The 18,917-nt window shown below is 41.2% G+C and overlaps 1 protein-coding gene across 1 annotated transcript; it reads right to left on the minus strand.

The window, feature by feature from the left end:
• Window positions 1–225: 225 nt before the first annotated feature.
• LOC135910684 (GPI transamidase component PIG-S-like) lies at window positions 226–18,554 on the minus strand. Its single transcript, XM_065442725.1, has 14 exons — window positions 18,422–18,554; window positions 17,963–18,099; window positions 16,915–17,107; window positions 14,958–15,095; window positions 14,142–14,251; window positions 12,551–12,671; window positions 12,317–12,378; window positions 10,165–10,279; window positions 8,883–8,972; window positions 6,219–6,448; window positions 3,915–4,043; window positions 2,223–2,325; window positions 2,074–2,131; window positions 226–430 (listed from the first exon to the last, which is right to left on the minus strand). Exons 1-14 carry the CDS (start codon window positions 18,474–18,476, stop codon window positions 313–315), a joined length of 1,659 nt encoding a protein of 552 aa, XP_065298797.1. The 5' UTR covers window positions 18,477–18,554; the 3' UTR covers window positions 226–312.
• Between the last annotated feature and the right edge of the window lie 363 nt (window positions 18,555–18,917).

An 18,917-nucleotide genomic window follows, 5' to 3' on the forward strand; every position in this document is an offset into this window, starting at 1 on the left:
TCACTTCTTGACCCTGCCACACTGCAAGCAACGACTGTTGACACATAATCTAATGTGTCCTAACAATTTCACCTGCGGCTTGACCGGGCTGCCATAGCAATGTTGGACTTGTCTTTGAAAGCTGAAGTCCTTGAAAGCTCGGCCAAGTTTTCACATTTTGGCAGAAATTAAAACGTACACCAAATCGGCAGGAAAACCTGCAAGCATTCACATGAAACCACGATCTATACAAAAGCGTTGGTCGTATATATATTTTACATTATTTTACAGTTGTCAATATAACTTAAGCTATGTGCTCTGAAACAATACTGCTTAGTCTTGCTTGTGTGTTTTTGGCGTTTTTCTGTTCTTGTAGTAACACCAAAGGCCACGTATCGACAGCACGACAGGCAGACTGATGGGCAGGAATAGAGGAATGTAGATGGCGTATCTGCAATTGAAAAAGCGGGAGCTTTAATGAGAGCATGCAATTTTTTTTTACAACATTTAAACTATGTAACATGAAGTTTGGCACTTTCCACACTACGGGACAAGACCAGCTTACTGCAAGTCAAACCAATGCAGTGTTGAATGTTGGACTATTATGACAATGACAACAGGACCAACGTGCTTGGTAACTGAGCTTTTGCTAGCTATTAGTGCTGGGGAAAAGGTTGGCACCCTGTTAAAAAAGAAGCTTTAACTTAGGGCCAACTTTGATTCCCCTATTTGAATAAAGGTGAAATACAGAAATGCTTTCATTTGGCAACTGACATGATTTCAATTAAATTTGTGGCACTTGTAGAGAAAGTTTTATTCTATCAACAGTTGTAAGCAAAATCTAGGACCTCAAATTTTTTTTTTTACGATGTTTACAAAAAGAAATCGCAAATGAAAGAAAGCACGAAATTTAAACCTGAAAATAGATACAGCAGCTCTGTTCACTACACCTGTCAGATCATCTAAAGGCAAGCAAATATGCTGTCAGTATTAGTTACAACTTATGCAAAAGTCCCAGTCAAGTCATCAGTACACTGCATCAATTTTGTCCACATTGTATGTCCTAATACTAGACACAGTTTACAGAATTGCAATGTCCCTTCTTTTGCTCGGGAAGTAGTAAATGTTATGCTCATTCTTAATTTTTTTTTACTTGCCCCAATTGTCAAAAAAAAAATACTCTCAACGGCTGGCAGACTAACTAATACAACAAACCTCACCCAAGCTGGTGCAGTGGGTGCTGAACAAAATTACTCCACTTGTTCCGATGGAATTAATAACAGAGCCAAGCTAGAGCTTCTTTACAAGATTCATACTACTCTGGGGCTTGAGAAAGTCATGGTTTAGACATTTTCTTTTTTTCTATCATGTGCAAAAACATTTTCGACTGGCTGGCCACAATACACGAACTTGCTGCAAGTACCAACTGATGAGGTTACAAATGGTAAAGAATAGATGGCAACATTTAATTTTCTGTGCCTTTGTTTTTTTTGTGTGTGTGTGATAATAGTCCAATATGTATGTTTGTTATATAATCCTCCTTGATGAAAATGTTCTTAGCAGATTCACTAAAGTTACTATCAGATTCTAGCAGACTTCTTGACAATTTTGTTTTGCTGAATCTCCTCAAGAACAAAAAAACAACAACATTAACAACAGTTATTTTACAATGTATCTGTAAAAACAGTGAAAGAAAGCAAGAGAAAGAGTTTAATGAAAGCTGAAGGTGGGCCAGCCTTGCTATAAGCGAAGTTTGCATTCATATAAGATGTTTGAAATGATAAGAAGAGGAAAATAAAATAAAGAGAAAATTTAATATACAAGATATAATGACCAGAGCTCGGACGACAAAAGAAATAATACTAAAGAAACAGTGGGAGCATAGCACTGGCATAAATTCATTATGTCTGAACAATGACAATTGTTTAACTCAGAAGCACTGCAGCTAACACCTTCTAAAAAATCAACAAGACAGCACCCTTCTCGGATAACCTTCAAAAGCCAATGACTTTAAACAGTCTTTAAGGCAGGTCTTTTGGCCAGTACCCATTGCATTAATTAGGAAGATGTGTTAAGTGCTAAGTAGCAACTTACTTTTGATCATCGGGAAAATATAGAAGCGCCAGCAATGAGGGATCGAAGAAGGCTTTCTCTGCAAGAAGGAAATAAAGTCAACGAGACCTAGGAACAATGTTAAATCAGGCGTACGAACATTAAACACTAAAGAAAAAAAGAAGGCTTACCAGAGGCCAAAAATGCAGCCTCGGCATTTCGGAAAGCGTTCTCCAAATCTCCTCTGTTCAAAAGATCGAAGCTTTGTTTTGCGTATGATACAGACGAGTAAATCTATAAGGAAAATCAAGCCTTCAAAAAAATTGCAGTGATCAAGGAACATAAATCACTGTCACAAATACGCTATGCCTCAGACAGCAGTCTACAAAGGCAATATAGCAGCCTGGATATTACACAGGTGATAGGTACCCCTTTTTTTTTAGCTACCTCTGCACACCATGTTTCAAACATATGTACTAATTCAGCGAACACAACCTGAAGATTACCATAGCTGCATCAGTACATAACGCCAGAAAAAGGGTGCCAGAGCTTACTTTTTCTTAGGTCGCAAAGGTGGTACGATAAATTAGCACAAGTGCAAAATGACGCTACATGCAGCAGCAATGACCAAGGTATCGGGGTCAAGAAAAAGATGAGAAAACGTGTAAAACAGGCACCTTTGAGGTGCTGATTCAATCCATCTGTCATCTCTGTACACTCACCTAAACGGTGTACAGTCGCCTAAAAGGTGTACAGTCGCCTTTTAGGTGACTGTACAGAGATGCCCCTAAGCAGTTCTAAATGATGAAAGATTAATAGTTGCCTTCCAGGAAGGTGCCAAGTTCTACCACTTTGCACCCCTATGAGTGTGGGGAAGCCTGCTTACAATAAGATACTGCGTCCGCATGATCATAATGAGATCCATTTTTTCCAGGATTGCCAGCCTACGAATGTAACGACGCTTTGAATGTATCAAGGGGGCTCATTATATTTGGAGTTCGAAAAATGCAGGGAGCTCGGCCATCGGGCGATTACACTTAATGGAAAAGCCAACCTCCTTCAATGATGGGAGGCGGGGGTCTGCGAATAGTGAGTGTTAACTCCACGCATTGCAGTGCAATGGAGGCGACAGGGAAGTGTCGATGCATTTAGAATGCTCTGTGTTGGGGCTTTAGGTCCAACATTTCGATACACTACAGTGACGTGCATATGCACTGCATCGCTGTGCAAACATGGCTGCCCTGGCACACACACGCTTTGCCCCTCGGTGCAATGTTCCACCGTAGCATGATGGCCAATCCGTAACTAAGGTGTACGCTCACATTGGGACTGGTGCATGTGCAGAAAGATGCCCCATTATAATACTCACAGCACAGTTGTTCATCTAACGCGTCGAGTGCACTCCTGAGCTGAAAAGAGCCACATCGATTTTGTGCTGATACGCTATTGGCATTAAAAATAAATGTTGCACTCTGCCCTGCAGATGATAGCTGGTGCTCATTCGGTATTGGCGAGAAGGAAGGGGCGCCTCCTGTCAGAGGTGCCATAAGTGTACCGCTCAATGCAGATACCACAGCAGCAGGGGAGCCACCAGCACTTGGCATTCCCAGGGCTCCCGTTTCTTATGAGTGATTGAGCTTAATGCTGCTTAGCTTTGCTGGTGCGACAATAACGGCACATTCAGCATGACGTGGCTAACAGCTATTGTAAGAAAAACACCGCTTGACAGCTAGTACACATTTCTGGGTGAGTTGTACACGTTAGCTTTCAGCGCAACAAAGACGACAACACAGTTGGCTCGTCATTGTCATCTTTGTCTTTGTTGCGCTGAATGCTACCACAAAAAAAAAACTTGCCCTGACATCCAGCAAAAGAACACTTACAAGTTCCCCGATTTCATCCTTGACTACGATATTGGAGATCTTGCTAAGCAATTCCGAGAGAGAGCTCAGTGAAGAGCTAGACGTGGACAAATAGTCCTGAGTCCTACGCCTAAGGAGGAATGCAACATCCTGAAAGGAAAAAAAAAAAAAAATGGGCACTGTAATCTAGGGTTCAGCAATACAGCAAGGAAAAGACAAGATTTGACATTTAAGCTCCAGTACTAGTAACAACTGTCTCAGGTGAGCACAGGTGCCTCCACATAAGTGCTGCACTGAGTGCAACCAAAGAAGTGCTACAATGATGTCTATTCAAGACTAAGCGCCAGCTCCCAAATGCGATTCGACACCAATTTCTTTCTTGACTTTGCTGTGTGGAATGTTGCGCTATACCTCCTCTACTGAATGAGTCACTGCACATCAGTACTGCAGCTTTACAATTCCTAAGCTATCATTTTCATATCAAGCACTATGAGAATCTAGTTGAAGGCACTGAAGTGGCAGAAGGGGGCATGTTTCTCAAGCAACTGCTTACTTCAGGAATTGCCAAGGAACACCACTGAATTGCAGTGACTACTTCAGTTCTGTTGGGGGGCAGCATTACACTCCACACAGTGGAAATGGCAATGAGATTGGAGTTGAGGGCTGTTTGCGGTTGCAAGGAAAGACAATACGCATAAAGTTAAGCAAAATCAAACAAACAGCCACAATAAAACTGTCAGAGCAAGCTAGCTGAGATAGACTTGCAGCCAACAAGATTGAATGGGAACTGTATTTCTCAACATTTAAACAAGACTAATGGCATATTTGGCTGGTTGTTTGAGAGCACTCTGTTACTGCTACACAGGTTGTGAAAAATTGCTTTAAAGCTGTATTGCAAGCGTAAGCAGGTATGGTAGTGATAATCTAGCTTCATTGCTGGAGACCGCTTATGCTAGCAATAACACTTAGTTGCTCTTATACACCGTTGTAGTGCTGCTAGAACACTCTGAAACGACCAACTGAATATGCCATAAATTAGTTCATCCGATAACTTCCAAGACGCAGGGAGGTCTGAACTAAAGATTCTCCCTAAATATGCATCACAATATGTTGTAGTACGTCTGGGACTAAAGCCAAGAGCTTCGCCACTCTGAAGTTGTGCATGTCCAATTTAATATGCAAGATTGCTGGCGTTTGAATATTAACGATTTTGTCAGGTTATGTTAATATGCTAGGCTTTCTACCGAGACAAAGCATTATAATGCAATCAGGATGAAGGCTTATGACAGGATTCTATTGTGAAGAAATGGAGTGCTTGGTGCATGGGCGAACACTACACAGATATCATTTGTGACGTGGAAGTACCTAGCCTTATAATCTGTTTTGAATGACCTGAAAGAATTTTCTACCTCCGATTGCAAATGACAAAAGGAACAGATGACCAATACAAATTGAAAGACAGTGTATTTATTTTGCTTCCATTCATATTGTCACAAGCCACAAGATCACAACTCAAATGCTTAAAAAAATTAAAGTTAAACAATGGGGCTTTATGCACCAAAACCACAATCTGATTAAGGCACGCCGTAGCAGGGCACTCGGGAAATTTGGGCCACTTGGGGTTTTTTAATGTGCACCTAAATCTAAGTACACAGGTGTTTTCGCATTTCGCCTCCATCTAAATGTGGCTGCTGTGGCCAGGATTCGATTGTACTCAAATGCTTCTGCTTCTGAAAATGTACAAAGTGCATATTTCATATTGCACACAACATCAGCCTTCCAACAGGCTATCACTCTGTGGAAATGTGTCTAATTGTACACGCCAAGGTAATGTATATCACATATATACCACAATAACTAACCAAAAGAATGACATTTGAAATGAACTGCACACATCTCAGGACATTACTAATCAGACCTGTGCTGCAATATTGGTTATTATGCATCAAGTGTGTTTGAAAAAGGGCAATGAAAGATCTGGTTCTCAGTGCTTGCCAGCAGCATAATTTACATCAGGCAAACTTCTGGGCTTGCTGTATTTTTTCTTAAGATGTAGCACTGCACATGAAACATTCTATTTTGCTTGTGTAACTGAAATAGTGTTTGGAGTTGAGGTGTGGCGTTCACTTGTGGAGACCGTAAAACTCACTGAAAACTTCAAAATTTTCAACTTATTTTGGTGCTACTTGTTAATTCTGCCTGATGCTAAAGACACAAAAGAATTCATAAAACATTATTTTCAGCACATAGAATTACATTTGTTTCAGAAAGGGCAAATTTATGGCAAACGTCTATCATCAGAAATAAAATACAACAGCTGCTCACCAAATATGAAGGCATTGGGCTCTCCAAGTAGTGCACTGCACGATCATAGCTCTTATCAGGCAGACCAACCAGAAGACGGAGCTGGGCCAGGAACACTTGAAATACAGAGCGCATGTCAATCTCTACGGGCTGTGGCAAAGTTTCACCAGGACCTGGAAACTTGGCGACATTGTAGAACAGGACGCCACCCCACTTGGGTGATAGAAATGAGTTGGTCTGCAGCTGGTTGCCTGGTGGAAGAAGAGCACTGTGTGACTGACCAGGGGTCGAGTGAAATGAAGCTTTCAATTTTTTTTCCGTTGTTAGATCAGCAAAGATCAAAAGTTACCATGACAAGTGTAAAACTAGACCTTGTCAACAAGCTTGTGCAGCTCATACATTTTTACACCCCCATCAGTTCTGAACTTTCAAGGCAGCATTAATGCAAATTAAGAGTGCTTTTGCGATAGCAGGCAGAGATGAACATACGCTGGCCCTGTCGTATGGTCACGTAGCGTGAACGGCTGCCTCCACAATAAAGGCAGACTCGCAAACCTCGCCTAAAAGAGGATTGCCAGGCTTTTGTGAGTGTAGCCATGTGCACCCTCGCCACCCCCCACATACAGACAGAAATCCTGAAGCTCACCTACTTTGCGTGTGCCCTCAATATGCGGCCGAACGAAGAAAACTCAAATCTACTGTTGACAGCTTGGACTCCTGCCCCTTTTCAGAATAAAAACTTTTGGGCGTGTGGAGGAGTGTTGACTGTGCCCAACGTGCCATAAAAGCACTTTTGAACTTTTTAAGTGAGACTGGTTTAGACGATTGCCTCTAGAAGCTGTGAGACATGTAGTCAATGCGAAATGTGTTTGCGCAAAAACTTTTTGTGGCAAGATTACTTTTTGTATGGACAAGATTACTCTTAGTGTATTGCATCTCCAGCGCGCATCCGCATATTGGACAACGTCTATATAGTATCTCATTGTACCATATCATAATCATCCGCCACCTACCTTTCCCTGTATTTCCCATTTCCCCATTCCCCAATGAGGAGTAGCAGGCTAGAGACACGCTCTCCAGGCCGACCTCTCCTCCTTTCTCTTCATTAAAATCTACTCCTCCTCCTCCTCCTGAATGCCCAATTACAGACCTTAATTAAAAAGGGGGAGAAATATTGTGGCCATGCTAAAGCTCAATTCTTTATAGAAACAATCCTGCACATATAGGGTAGCTCCATAAACAGTCTTGTTGCATATGTTCAGTTATCACTACTCTCATCATTGCTCTCATGGCTCGCAAAGCATGCCATGGCTTCACAGAAATGAGAATGCTATGCTGTGAAGCTACACCAAGGGGTGTGATTGTGCATAAGCGTATAGTCTGCACCTCTACTTTATCACTAAAGTTCCAAAATTTTTGGAACACATATTATGTCTGCCAAATTATTGGTGCAATATGCTTGCATGCCACTGCTCAATCAACACATCAACAGACTTCATGTTCCTTTGCCTTCTGCAAGAAAGAACCTATGCAGCACCCAGTTAGCTTCTATTGGGCAGGCTTATCACTATTGCAATCACTTCTGGACTCAACAGTATAGCTAAGAAATATTATTGTCATAATTACTATTAGTCATTCACTGGTTCTGACCCTTCTCCACCATGAGGAATGACAAAACAAAACAAGAAATACCAATATAATGGGCCATATTCCTGACAGTGTTCTTGCCCGTGATGAGCAATATGTGAGAATTTAATGCTAATCCAAGTTACTACACTACCACACATGGTCCCCTACCGGGGCCATCCTTGCATTTTATTTAAATATTCTTTAATGGAATGAAACACACAATTACCTTAAATGGAGCACTCATGCCATCGAGTCTTTCTGCAGTCACACGAGATTAAACATATACGGTTCTCATTTATTAGTGGGAGCTTTCATACAGTATGTATTAATGAACAGCTGGGCTCATCACTAGCAGTGTTATCGTATGAATCAGCAAGATGCATATAGCTTGTCTGCAGTACAGAAATGTTTAAACTAGCGCTAAACAGCGAGGTGCCATATAATGAGCTACCACAGTACATTAGACTTGGGTAAGTATGGCTGTAACCACCAGCTAGCAAGCTGGAAAAGTCTAGGTATATGAGCAGTGAACAATTCGAACAGTGTTTGTGGTATAGCACTGCCGATCACTAGCAGCCAATATGTAACAGTTTCACAGTTTCAGACAGCAGCACAAAAGGTATTCACTCCCCAGTGCTTCTCCCAAGTGTAGCAGCCATCACCAATAACAAGCTCTTTTGTGAAATGCTAGCTGACATTGTACTATCCGGAGAGAGAGAAGTAAACTTTATCACAGGCATATTACTTATTGAGACCCTGGCGGAGAAGCCAGCATGGAGGGCACGTGGCCGCGACACCGTTAACCCGCTCTTCCAGCATCACTGGAGATCTTCATGGTATTAGCACAACTCACAGTACATTTTGCTATTATTCTGCTGCTTCGTAACCACTCCCTCCTCTTATCCTGTATGAACCTGAAGTAAATATAAACAAAATAAAATATGCTTCATGCTACAACAACCATAAAACAAAGTACATTGTGCTAGCCTTTTTACAAGCCTCGAAATAACTTCCGGCAGGAATATTGGGTTCGTTGTGCAGAGCACTCATGCATACCTTGGTCGTCATATATGTAGAGCGGATAATGAGTTTGCGGCACCACGTAGACAACAAAGTTGAGAACGGGACGAATTGACGCTTGAAATCCTGGTGGAGAGAGGAGCAAAAAGCATGAACAGTGAGATGTGCAAATCACACAGTTTATGCTAACAGGAAATAAATAAATGAAGAAAAAAGTATTCGATCCCGATTCGAAATTTCAGGCATTCATGCACCAAAACTACCTTCGGGTGGATGGCACTCCTTCTTCTCATTGACAAACTTTTCATTCCTGTCAACAAGATGGCATAGCCTACTTGGAACCAAGCGTTCGCGTAACTTTCTGCCAACTACGGGCCTACGTGTGAGTTCTATGCCTTCTTTCTTATGATGTCAACAGCCGTGATAGTTTCTTCACTAAACTTATTGCATGACGTATGTCCACGCATCAGATGTACCTTCATTTTGGGATGATCTAGAGCAAAGCAATGTTATTAACTTAGTGAGAAAGTCACTAAATTTAATGAGTTTTTAGGCCCCTTGGTAGAATTGTCTTTTTGAAGACTTGACAATAGTTTAATGATGTCAATTATAGTCAGTGACTTTGCCCCTATAGAATTCCGCAAGGAACTTGAGCATCACCCCTATTTCACTTCAAGGAAGATATGTGCACATCTAATTGTTGCTGCTCCTTGAAACAGACTGAAGGGCTTACTAGAGGGCCACTTGCATGCTTTAAAGCTATTTTCCTGGGCAAAGCATAGTATCAAAATTGGGGAGTGTTTTCCCCTTTTCACATTCCCATTATTGACTTGCACACCGCAGGAGATAACTTAAAGTTGTAGTTTTAAAAAGTAATGAACAAGATGCCTAGAGCAACAGAAATGAAAAAATTCGTGTGATTCATTATCATCATCATAGTGATTTTTTTCTAAAAGTTGAGTGTTTTGGGCCGTGTCCCGGCAGCTTTGTCCAAGAAAAGTTACCGACACTGGTACGCAGGGCTTGCTACATAAATATAACTGCAAGAGAAACAAGACTTAAAGAAAAAAATAACTAAACAAGAATCAGACAGGACGCCATGCACTATTCAAACAATGCCTCTCAACACCCGAAGTGAAATCAATGAAGAAGACAGAAAGAAAGAAAAGCAAAAAATAAGAACAAGGAGGAAACAGAAGCAGCAGTCTCCAAAGTTGCACTTGCAATCACTGTCATTGCTTCACGCTTCGAGCGAAACATGTTTTTTTTAATTCTGTGATGACAGTTTCAAAGAATAACACAAGAGAGATTCACTCACCAGTGCTTCCTTCGATTGGGTTTATGATCAACGAAAGTTGGTCAGCCGTTGCTATGTATGCACCGCGGGTTTGGTTGAAGCGCCGCCTTAATTTCAGTGGAGTGAGAAATAACACCTGCATTTTTGCAGAAAGAGTATTTGCCAGCCATTACAAAGACCGAACAAAGATTAGGAAAGATCAGCATCGTGTCTAATGTTAAATTATCTGCCTCCATTCAGCTCTGGTTTAAATCATTCAGATGATGAAAATGTGCCTTGAATTAACATTTCGACTGGAAACAGGCATGCACATCAGAACTCATTTAAGGGTACCATGTGGCTCAATCATTAACTTTGCAAGGGCTTGAAGTGTATAGCTCTCTCTGAAATCAACCGCAACGGGCTGGCACTTTCTTGGGATTTTTTCCAGTGTGTATATGACACCTTGATTAATGGAAGTTTATCCGGTAAGCTGCAAGCAGGTCTTCAAGCTGCTAAGAGCATATCAGGCAGATATTTATTACCTAAACTTGATAAGGTGTTAAGGTTAATAATTTTGTTCTGCAATCAGTAATCCCACATGGCATACAGCAAAAGCACACAACATAAAGGCATAGAAAGTTGGAACTTGTATCAAACTGTTACTTTAACTGCTCATCCTAATAAAAAATCGGGCCCCTCAGTTAGCCCCCTTTCTTCTCGTTTACCACAGACATAGAAACGGCAAAAGAATAGTGATTAACTCCACATGTTACTTTGCAAACTGCATAGCAAGCATAAGTGGGTTACATTTTTATTATTACTGTCTCTTGCTGCATTCTGTAAATTATATTTCATTCATACAATCCATGCCAAGAATGCAAGAAGCCCAAGTAGAAAGCATGGTCCATATTATCCACCAATTTTACCTTCGAGTGTGGCTTCACAGCAATGCATTGCTCATTGCAGTGAAACCGCTCTGCACTTTTCAGTATGATGATTGGACATACAAGGTGCTATGTTTTATGGGCTTTCCTTTGTGCCGGGTTACAGACGCAGATTCACCCCCTCTAATCTTCTTATTCCAACTGTTGTAATTCAGGGTTCAGATAATATACAGGGGCAGGATATGTGCATGAAAATACAGCGCAAATCGTGGTGACACGCAGCGTGAAGCAATCAGAAAAGCGTGCCACGCCATGCTAGGCATGCAAGTACATGACCCTCGACTGAAAGAAATTAATGCAGCATGCGCAAAACAATTTCCCACACACGAATGAGCTTGCTTTTGGAATTGTCGCAGTTACTGACACTGGATAGTGCAACTGACATAGTGCTATCCCCATTAAAAATTACTATTGTTTTTCCTATGACACCCATTATCTGAGCGATATTCATTGCAAACGTAGCCAACGTTTCTTGTTGCCTTGTCATACTGTGGCTGAAACATACAAATATAAACAATTAGCTACTAAGCTCTAGTTAAAGAACCTAGTAGACAAACACTATAGAAACTATTTCTGTGGGAAGAACGGATTTGCACAAAGTACAAGTATTACAACTAAACGAGAAGAAAAGGGGTTAATCGAGGTACCCGATTTTTATTAGTCATATCATAAGAAGCCAAGAAACACTGACATCAAGGACAACATAGGACATGTGCAATCCAGCAACACTGATGCCTTCAGGTAGCATGTGTGGGTTTATGGACCGGTTGCCTTCACCCAAAAAGAACACATTCTCGTGATGCCTGCGGTAGAAAGGATGTTCCACATCCGCCACCATGGTTTGTGAGTGGTGGTGCTGGCTAACACTCCCAGGTTTCTACTAGGAAACACAAATAACCGAGAAAGCGGATGGGGAAATGGCACCACGGTAGCTCAATTGGTAGAGCATTGCACACGTAATGCGAAGGCTGTGGGATCGTTCCCTACTTGCAACAAGTTGTTTTTTCGTCCACTTTCATTTCCATTAATTTATTCTTTATTTCATTTATTAAACACAAGTAATTTCCCCTATGTTGTCCTTGGTGCCAGTGCTTGTTGGCTTCTTATGAAGTATCACTACTGTGGTTTCGTTACGTTATGTAAAACTAGCAGTGGAAAGCAGTTTCTGGCAGAGCGGAATAAACTCACCAGTTCAACAATTACACAACTGCTTCATAAGAAGCACACCTCCAAATGGTTACAAATACCTGGCTCTTGACGTGCACCTTGGCAACCAGTGAGATCTTCTCCAGAAACGGCTTCAAATACACTGCACAATAGAGTTTACATTTCCAGTCATAAAAACCAGCCTGCCTTAAAACAAACGAACAAGACAATGCGGTTTATGACAAAATTCAGTTTCTGTTTAAACAACTGACAACCTGTCGGTAAATGTGGGGGAAAAAAAGGAAAAGAAAGAAAAGAAAAAAGGGTTTGCTCACCTTCAACTGCATCCTCTATTCGCCATGAGACGTCCAGGGTTTGCGGTTCGGGAACAACAAGCGTGAATGTCACGTCAAACTCTGTGGCTGCGCTCAAGGGTCTCATGCGTTCCTTGTCAAGCTGCGCAAATAAGCAGATGCAACAAATTATATGCATCTATGCTGTGAAAAACAGGCTTACAGCAAGTGAGTTCTGCGAAAATCTGCAAAGTAGAGGAGGCATTATGAAAAAGATAAGTAGTAAGGGTGGATGATAGCTTTTTTCCTTCATACAAAAATATGCCTTTCCTGCACTGTCACACTTACCCCAGGATGCATTCCCAATTCAATTCTATCTAGGCAAGCCTCAACATGCTCATGGGGAAACCTGCACAAAGTCCACAAGATGACAACTATCCGTTCTCTCAGAAAAATGGTGTGAAAGTTTTGTTGTAGATGGGCTCTTCCAATAGCAGTAATGTTTAACTTTGTAGTGTGGGCATGTTATAGCCCTGAAACTTCAAACTTCAACCAGCAAGTCTGAATAACCCCAGTTAGACTGTGCCTCCGTCTTCCACTAGTCTCAATGTTGTTGTTATCTTCTGCAACCATGAGCGACTCATGGCAGGAGTGCTCATAGTAGTAATGTCAGAGTACAGCAAGAACAAAAGTAGCATTCCCAAATGATGTGCTTAGCAGTGGGTGCTTTCATGTTTACAGTAGCTACAGTTACTCTGTAGCTACTGCGTTTGGGCTGAAATACTAGATGGTTACACGACATCTTGCCCGGTTGGGTAGTAAATTCATGATAAAAATATTGGAAAGACACCGACCAAGCATGTGTTGATAGCTATAAGACAAACAGACACACAGAAGCCTCGTCCACGGACACCAACTGCTTGAAACAATGAGGACATCACAGTACTGAACCTAAGCATTTTACATATGCGGCCAGAAGATTGCAATCATTGCAATTCAGTGTTTATCTTGTAGTCTGGATTGCAAGGGACTCGAGATAATCCCATGCAATCCAGTTTCTTTCTTCAGTGATCACCGAAGCCTTGTCCAAGTCAATATCATAATTAGAGACTCCACAAGTGCACTGGCAGTGACTGTTTTTTTTTACATCATGCATACATTCATTATTACGACATTGCAAAATGGAGGGTGACACATAAAAATAAGTAGACAGGAGAAGCGCTGAACTAACACCTGACAGTTTATTGCAAACTGTGAGGGAGAAATACAAAAAGTCCACCTGTATGTGCACCCTCATACTACTAGCCCAGACCAAATCTTTCTAAGACTGATTTCGAGTTCAAGCGGATTGATAGAAGTATCCGAGATGTAAAATCCATGGTTTTTCTTTATATGGAGAGCTTTCGTGGTTTCACACTGTCCCTCTTGCTTAGCCATAATGATGAACTTGAAACAACTTGCCCGACTGGAATAGATAAAAGCATGAAAAGCACTTGAAAGAATATAAAAAGTGATACAATCCTGATGCTTGTACCATTATCACAAAGTGCAGAAATGCAATGCTAAGTAATGACAAGCTGCTCTGCTGCAATATCTGTGTCCCTTAAGATTTCAAGAGTCAATACATGCTTGCCTTTGCTCGCTCTGTGGCCTTGTGCGAAGTGTGCAATCTCTTCAGTGTGCTCTCTCTGATGGCATACTGCCTCACAGCACTGACAATGTTGTTGCACAGGATGCCAACATCTGGAAATGAAGATGGTGGCCAGGCTTTAGAGGCAGCGCACAGCTGGTCTTGGTTTGCACGCTACTTGTGCCACTACACTGAGCGAAACTGCAATGACCAATGACTAACAAAACAAGTTCGAGTGAAAGTTACACTACGAAGGTTACAAGATTAAACTGTACTTCGCAATATACAAGGATGTGTATTTTTCCACAACTAACACAAAATTATGCTTATAAGTATACCGCTGTTTTCCTAGTGCAATTGTAGAATGGAACATGCTTCCAGATTCTTTGGTTAGTTCCGCCAATCTTAATACATATTTTAATGGGCTACATTTACTTAATCTGATAAAGCAGTGCTTTGATTTAATTACTCTGTTAGGCTGCACGATGCTTGCAACAATTATTTTCCATTAAACTTCTACCTATAGTAGACAGCGATGTGTGTAATGGGACCAGTGCAACCATTTGTTGGATGTCACAGAATGGTGCACACGAAATTATTTCTGCTACCTTATATGACCTCAATTTCTGCTCTTGTAATGGCCCTTTATTGAGGGCTTACAGTACAAACAAGCAAGCATACAACAGAGGCAAAATATGGAACAATACCTAACTTTCATGTAAACATGGATAGGCCAACTAGCCCTCCTACAAACCTTACAAACAAAACAAGAAATACTATATTATACTTTTGCTCACTGACATTACTTGAATAACTCACCATTATTGACCTTCACATATACAATCTGGTGTAGTCCAACAGTCACAGACTCATCAGTGCTTCCTTCTGGAGCTATAACAACATACAGCTGGTTCCGAGATTTGAAGAGGTCTGTCTTGTGGAGAACTTCATCAACATCTGCAAGTCAAAAACTATTATTATTTTTTGCTTTCAGGTACACCATACCTGCTTTAATTTTTATGCGGATAAGTCATCATCAAAACAAATGTTAAGAAATGTCGTCATGCAGTCAGTCCTAATTTACAAGCCATACTTCTAGAAACCGAATGCACTGATAAAATTAAGCTAGCTGGTGATATCGGATTCATATGTTTCTCTTTTTCTCATGTTATCCTTAAAGGAGTACAGACACAATATTTTTTAGTGTTCCTTTTTTTCCGTTATTTGAAGGTCCAAGACCTCAAAACACAAGGAAAAAAAATACTCGCAAGCCTCAGAGCGCCCTAAATAATTTAGTGTATGGCTTTTCTGCAGCCAGTTTCGGTTTAACTTCCCAGTAGCACACTGTGTAGTGACATCACGATACAGCATGTGGTCACATGAAATCAAGACATTGCGATGTTTTGACACTTGGTCCGGCTTGCTCAGTCGTCTGCTATGCTGCTACATCAGCTCTCCCGATGAGTAGCAGTGCACGAGGTGACCAAGCGACAGAACACTGCAATGTCTTGTTACCACGTAATTACATACTGTGTCATGACGTCACAGTACAGTATCCTTCTGGGAAACAAAACCAAAAATGGCTATGTACAAGCTATTACACTAAATTATTTACAGTGCTCCTAGGCTTTTCACAATTTTCTTCCCTAGAGTTTAGAGGTACAGAGCCTTCACTTAATGCAAAAAATAAAAAAATAAATAAAATGAAATGTTGAAAATATCATGTCAGTACATACTCTTTAAAATTGCTAGCATTAACATTTGCACCGCAATATACACTACGTTACACTTAACGTCTATAACTTGAATCTAACAGGAGACCTAGAACCGACCTAAATTGTCTGATGTTTAAATTAAAAGACATGCTTAAAAAGAATAGGTGCTTTTTGGGACTTTTGAAGACGTTTAAGCCATAAGAGTGGCTAAGTTAACAGTGTTTTAGTGGACAATTGTTCACTGTAATAAAGCTTGTCTCAGAGTATTTTACCTGCATCAGAGTTGTGCTACAAGATTGCTATAAAATTAGCCTATATAACTATGTATAACCTATATAGACTATATAAACTAGCCTACTTGACAGTCTTTTTTGCATTTGCACCCACATTGATAGCCCCGTGGCTACGGCATTCTGCTGCTGAGGTTGCAGGTTCGATTCCTGATGGCAACGGCTACACTGAGATAGGGGCAGAATGCAGAAAACACACGAGAGCTCCGACTAAAGCACACATTAAAGAACCCCAGCTAGTCAAATTTATTCTGGAGCCCTACACTACCGAATGTCTCACAGGCCACTGCAGATCTGAAACCTACAACTCATTCACTTAACCCAAACAATCATTGTTCCACATTTGGTTTCATATTAAATTAATATCTCATCAAATGAGTACACCTCTGAAATGATAATTTTCTTCTTTGACAGGAGAGGCCGGTACTAAAAGCTGTAGCAGCTTCGCTAAGGTCCCGACTCTGTTTTACATGTTGACACATGGTTTACATGGCAAATCAGAAAACTAACGTGGCAACCAAATAAAGAAGAAATGTGGGAAATATGCAGAGTGCAGGTGTATTCTGACAGAGAGTAACAAAATTGGCACGAAAAAGTAATGCACGAACGGCTTCACTTATGTGCGCCTCCCCATCATATCGGCTGCGCAGCCACAGTACAGAGTTTGAGGTACAAAACTTCTAGCGCCTGCTGCCATTGCCACCACACCAGGCTTTAGGAATTATTTTCAAGAAAAATTAAATACCAGCAAGGGGTAATCACAAGGCTTACCGGACAGCTGTTTTGTAAAAAGTGTCGTTTCATTCTGATGGGCTTCTCGCACGGTCCATTCGTAGGCAAAGCTAACCTCAGCAATGTTTGCTGCATCTCGTCTGCTGGCCTCCTCGAGACGTTGAATAAATCCTTTGCGAACTGGCACACTAGCGTCACATGACACCACTTCCACCCTTATACGGTGTACGGCCTGCACAATAGAGAGAGTGCGACCAGCTTGTCAGAGTTGAATGCAGAAGATGTACTTCGTTACAGAAGTAGAATTCCCACTGAAATGGATACCAACTGCCAAAACATTGAACACACTCATATGTCAGACATTTCTTTTTATAATGTACTTGCTAAGAGTTGAAATACACATGGTCCACGAATACAGTACCTACGACTATCCAAGTACGAACATGACAGTCTAGCGCAATTCCATGCTGTGTGCGATTACGGGAATTGAAAAATTAATGACAGTAAGCATCATGCACAGTATTAAGCATCTGCCATATGACAAATACGTACACCTACCTTTTTTTTTTCATGTGTGCAGTGGATTCTGCAGCACCTCAAAGCTTTGCACTATTCACAGCTAGCATTGCACAGCTTCATCATTTGCAGCTTGTATAAAACATTCCTGTGCCCAATTATAATCTATGTATGCAAGCATGCCAACAACAAAGGTGGGCCTTTAATACTTGCTCGCAGATATAACAAAACCTGTAGCAAATAAAAAGAAAACTAATACATGCAATGTTTTCAGATTGCTTTTCATAATGCGTGCTGATCAAATGTGAAATTGCGCAATGTACACAAACTGAGACAAAGCGTGTGTGTGTGACTACTCAAGTTTTTCTTTTTTTTTTTTTGTACGTCAGACGCATGTTTCACATGTATCATTCAACACAGCTTGCAGCTTGCCTCATTGATGAAACGTTTTTCAGATAGTCGGTGAGGCAAACGTTATGTCAATGAGATCGACCCTGCTCTCTATTTTCTTTCGCTTCTCGCATGCAGCAGTACTGTATTCGGGATGCTTGGATAACACAGCAACACGTACCGTCACGGTGCTCAGTGCCTCAATTTCATCGTACGGCAGGTTCACCCGGTAGACTGTTGTCGTTTTCCACCACACGGGCAAGCCCACGAAGACAAAGATGAGGATGAAAGATAAACTCGCGCTGACATGTGCCAGCCCTGAGAAACAAAGTCGGCAAGAGAGTTACCCGTATGCACACCTAGCTGCAGCTGCATGTTTATGTTACTCCTTCGAGATCGTTGCGCTTTCGCACGTAGTTTCTAAGAGGAAAACTTCTATTTATCAATGACACTCATTACTGAACAACTGCAATACCGGTTGTCGTAGCAAAACGACTCTCAATTCTACAGATCGCAAATCAAATACACACAATGTTCAATTCAAGTTGCCCGTCGAGCACCGGCGACTAATTTCCCGGCAGCAAGAAGAACGTGAGCTAGCTTTTAGTTGTTACGCCCACTACTTTAACACAGTTCTTACCTTTATTTTCAGCATGTTTCAGTGAGCTAACTGAAGGCGCCGAGGGAGAAGACATCAGGGGATCGCGAATCAGAAACTGGGAGGGTACGGCGAGAAGAGCGGTCGACGCACCGCCACTGTTCGCATTTGACGATTGCAGGATTGGATTGGCTCTATTTAACGCCGATGGACAATAACAAGCCTCCAGAGCTGCAAAAAAATAGATTAAAAAACGTGTTTTGGAGCTCTAAGAATTTATTTTAATTCTCTTATAAAAAGTATGTTGTTACATGACTTAACTGAACCTTATTACTTTTAGTTTTGTTCGTTTTGTTTAATTAGTAATGCGTAATGCGGGTGATGTGGGGTAGCATATGTGATCAAAAAATCCATTTGTTGATAGCAAAATGATTAGGTACTTGATCGTTTACCACTCAGAAATTAATATAATTGTGTTTTTGATGAAGGATACTTATGAGAGGTGACCGGCACCGCTGCCGTGCAAGAAGGTAGCGGA

This window comes from Dermacentor albipictus, chromosome 2 (genome assembly GCF_038994185.2).
Source record: "Dermacentor albipictus isolate Rhodes 1998 colony chromosome 2, USDA_Dalb.pri_finalv2, whole genome shotgun sequence".
Lineage (NCBI taxonomy): Eukaryota > Metazoa > Arthropoda > Arachnida > Ixodida > Ixodidae > Dermacentor > Dermacentor albipictus.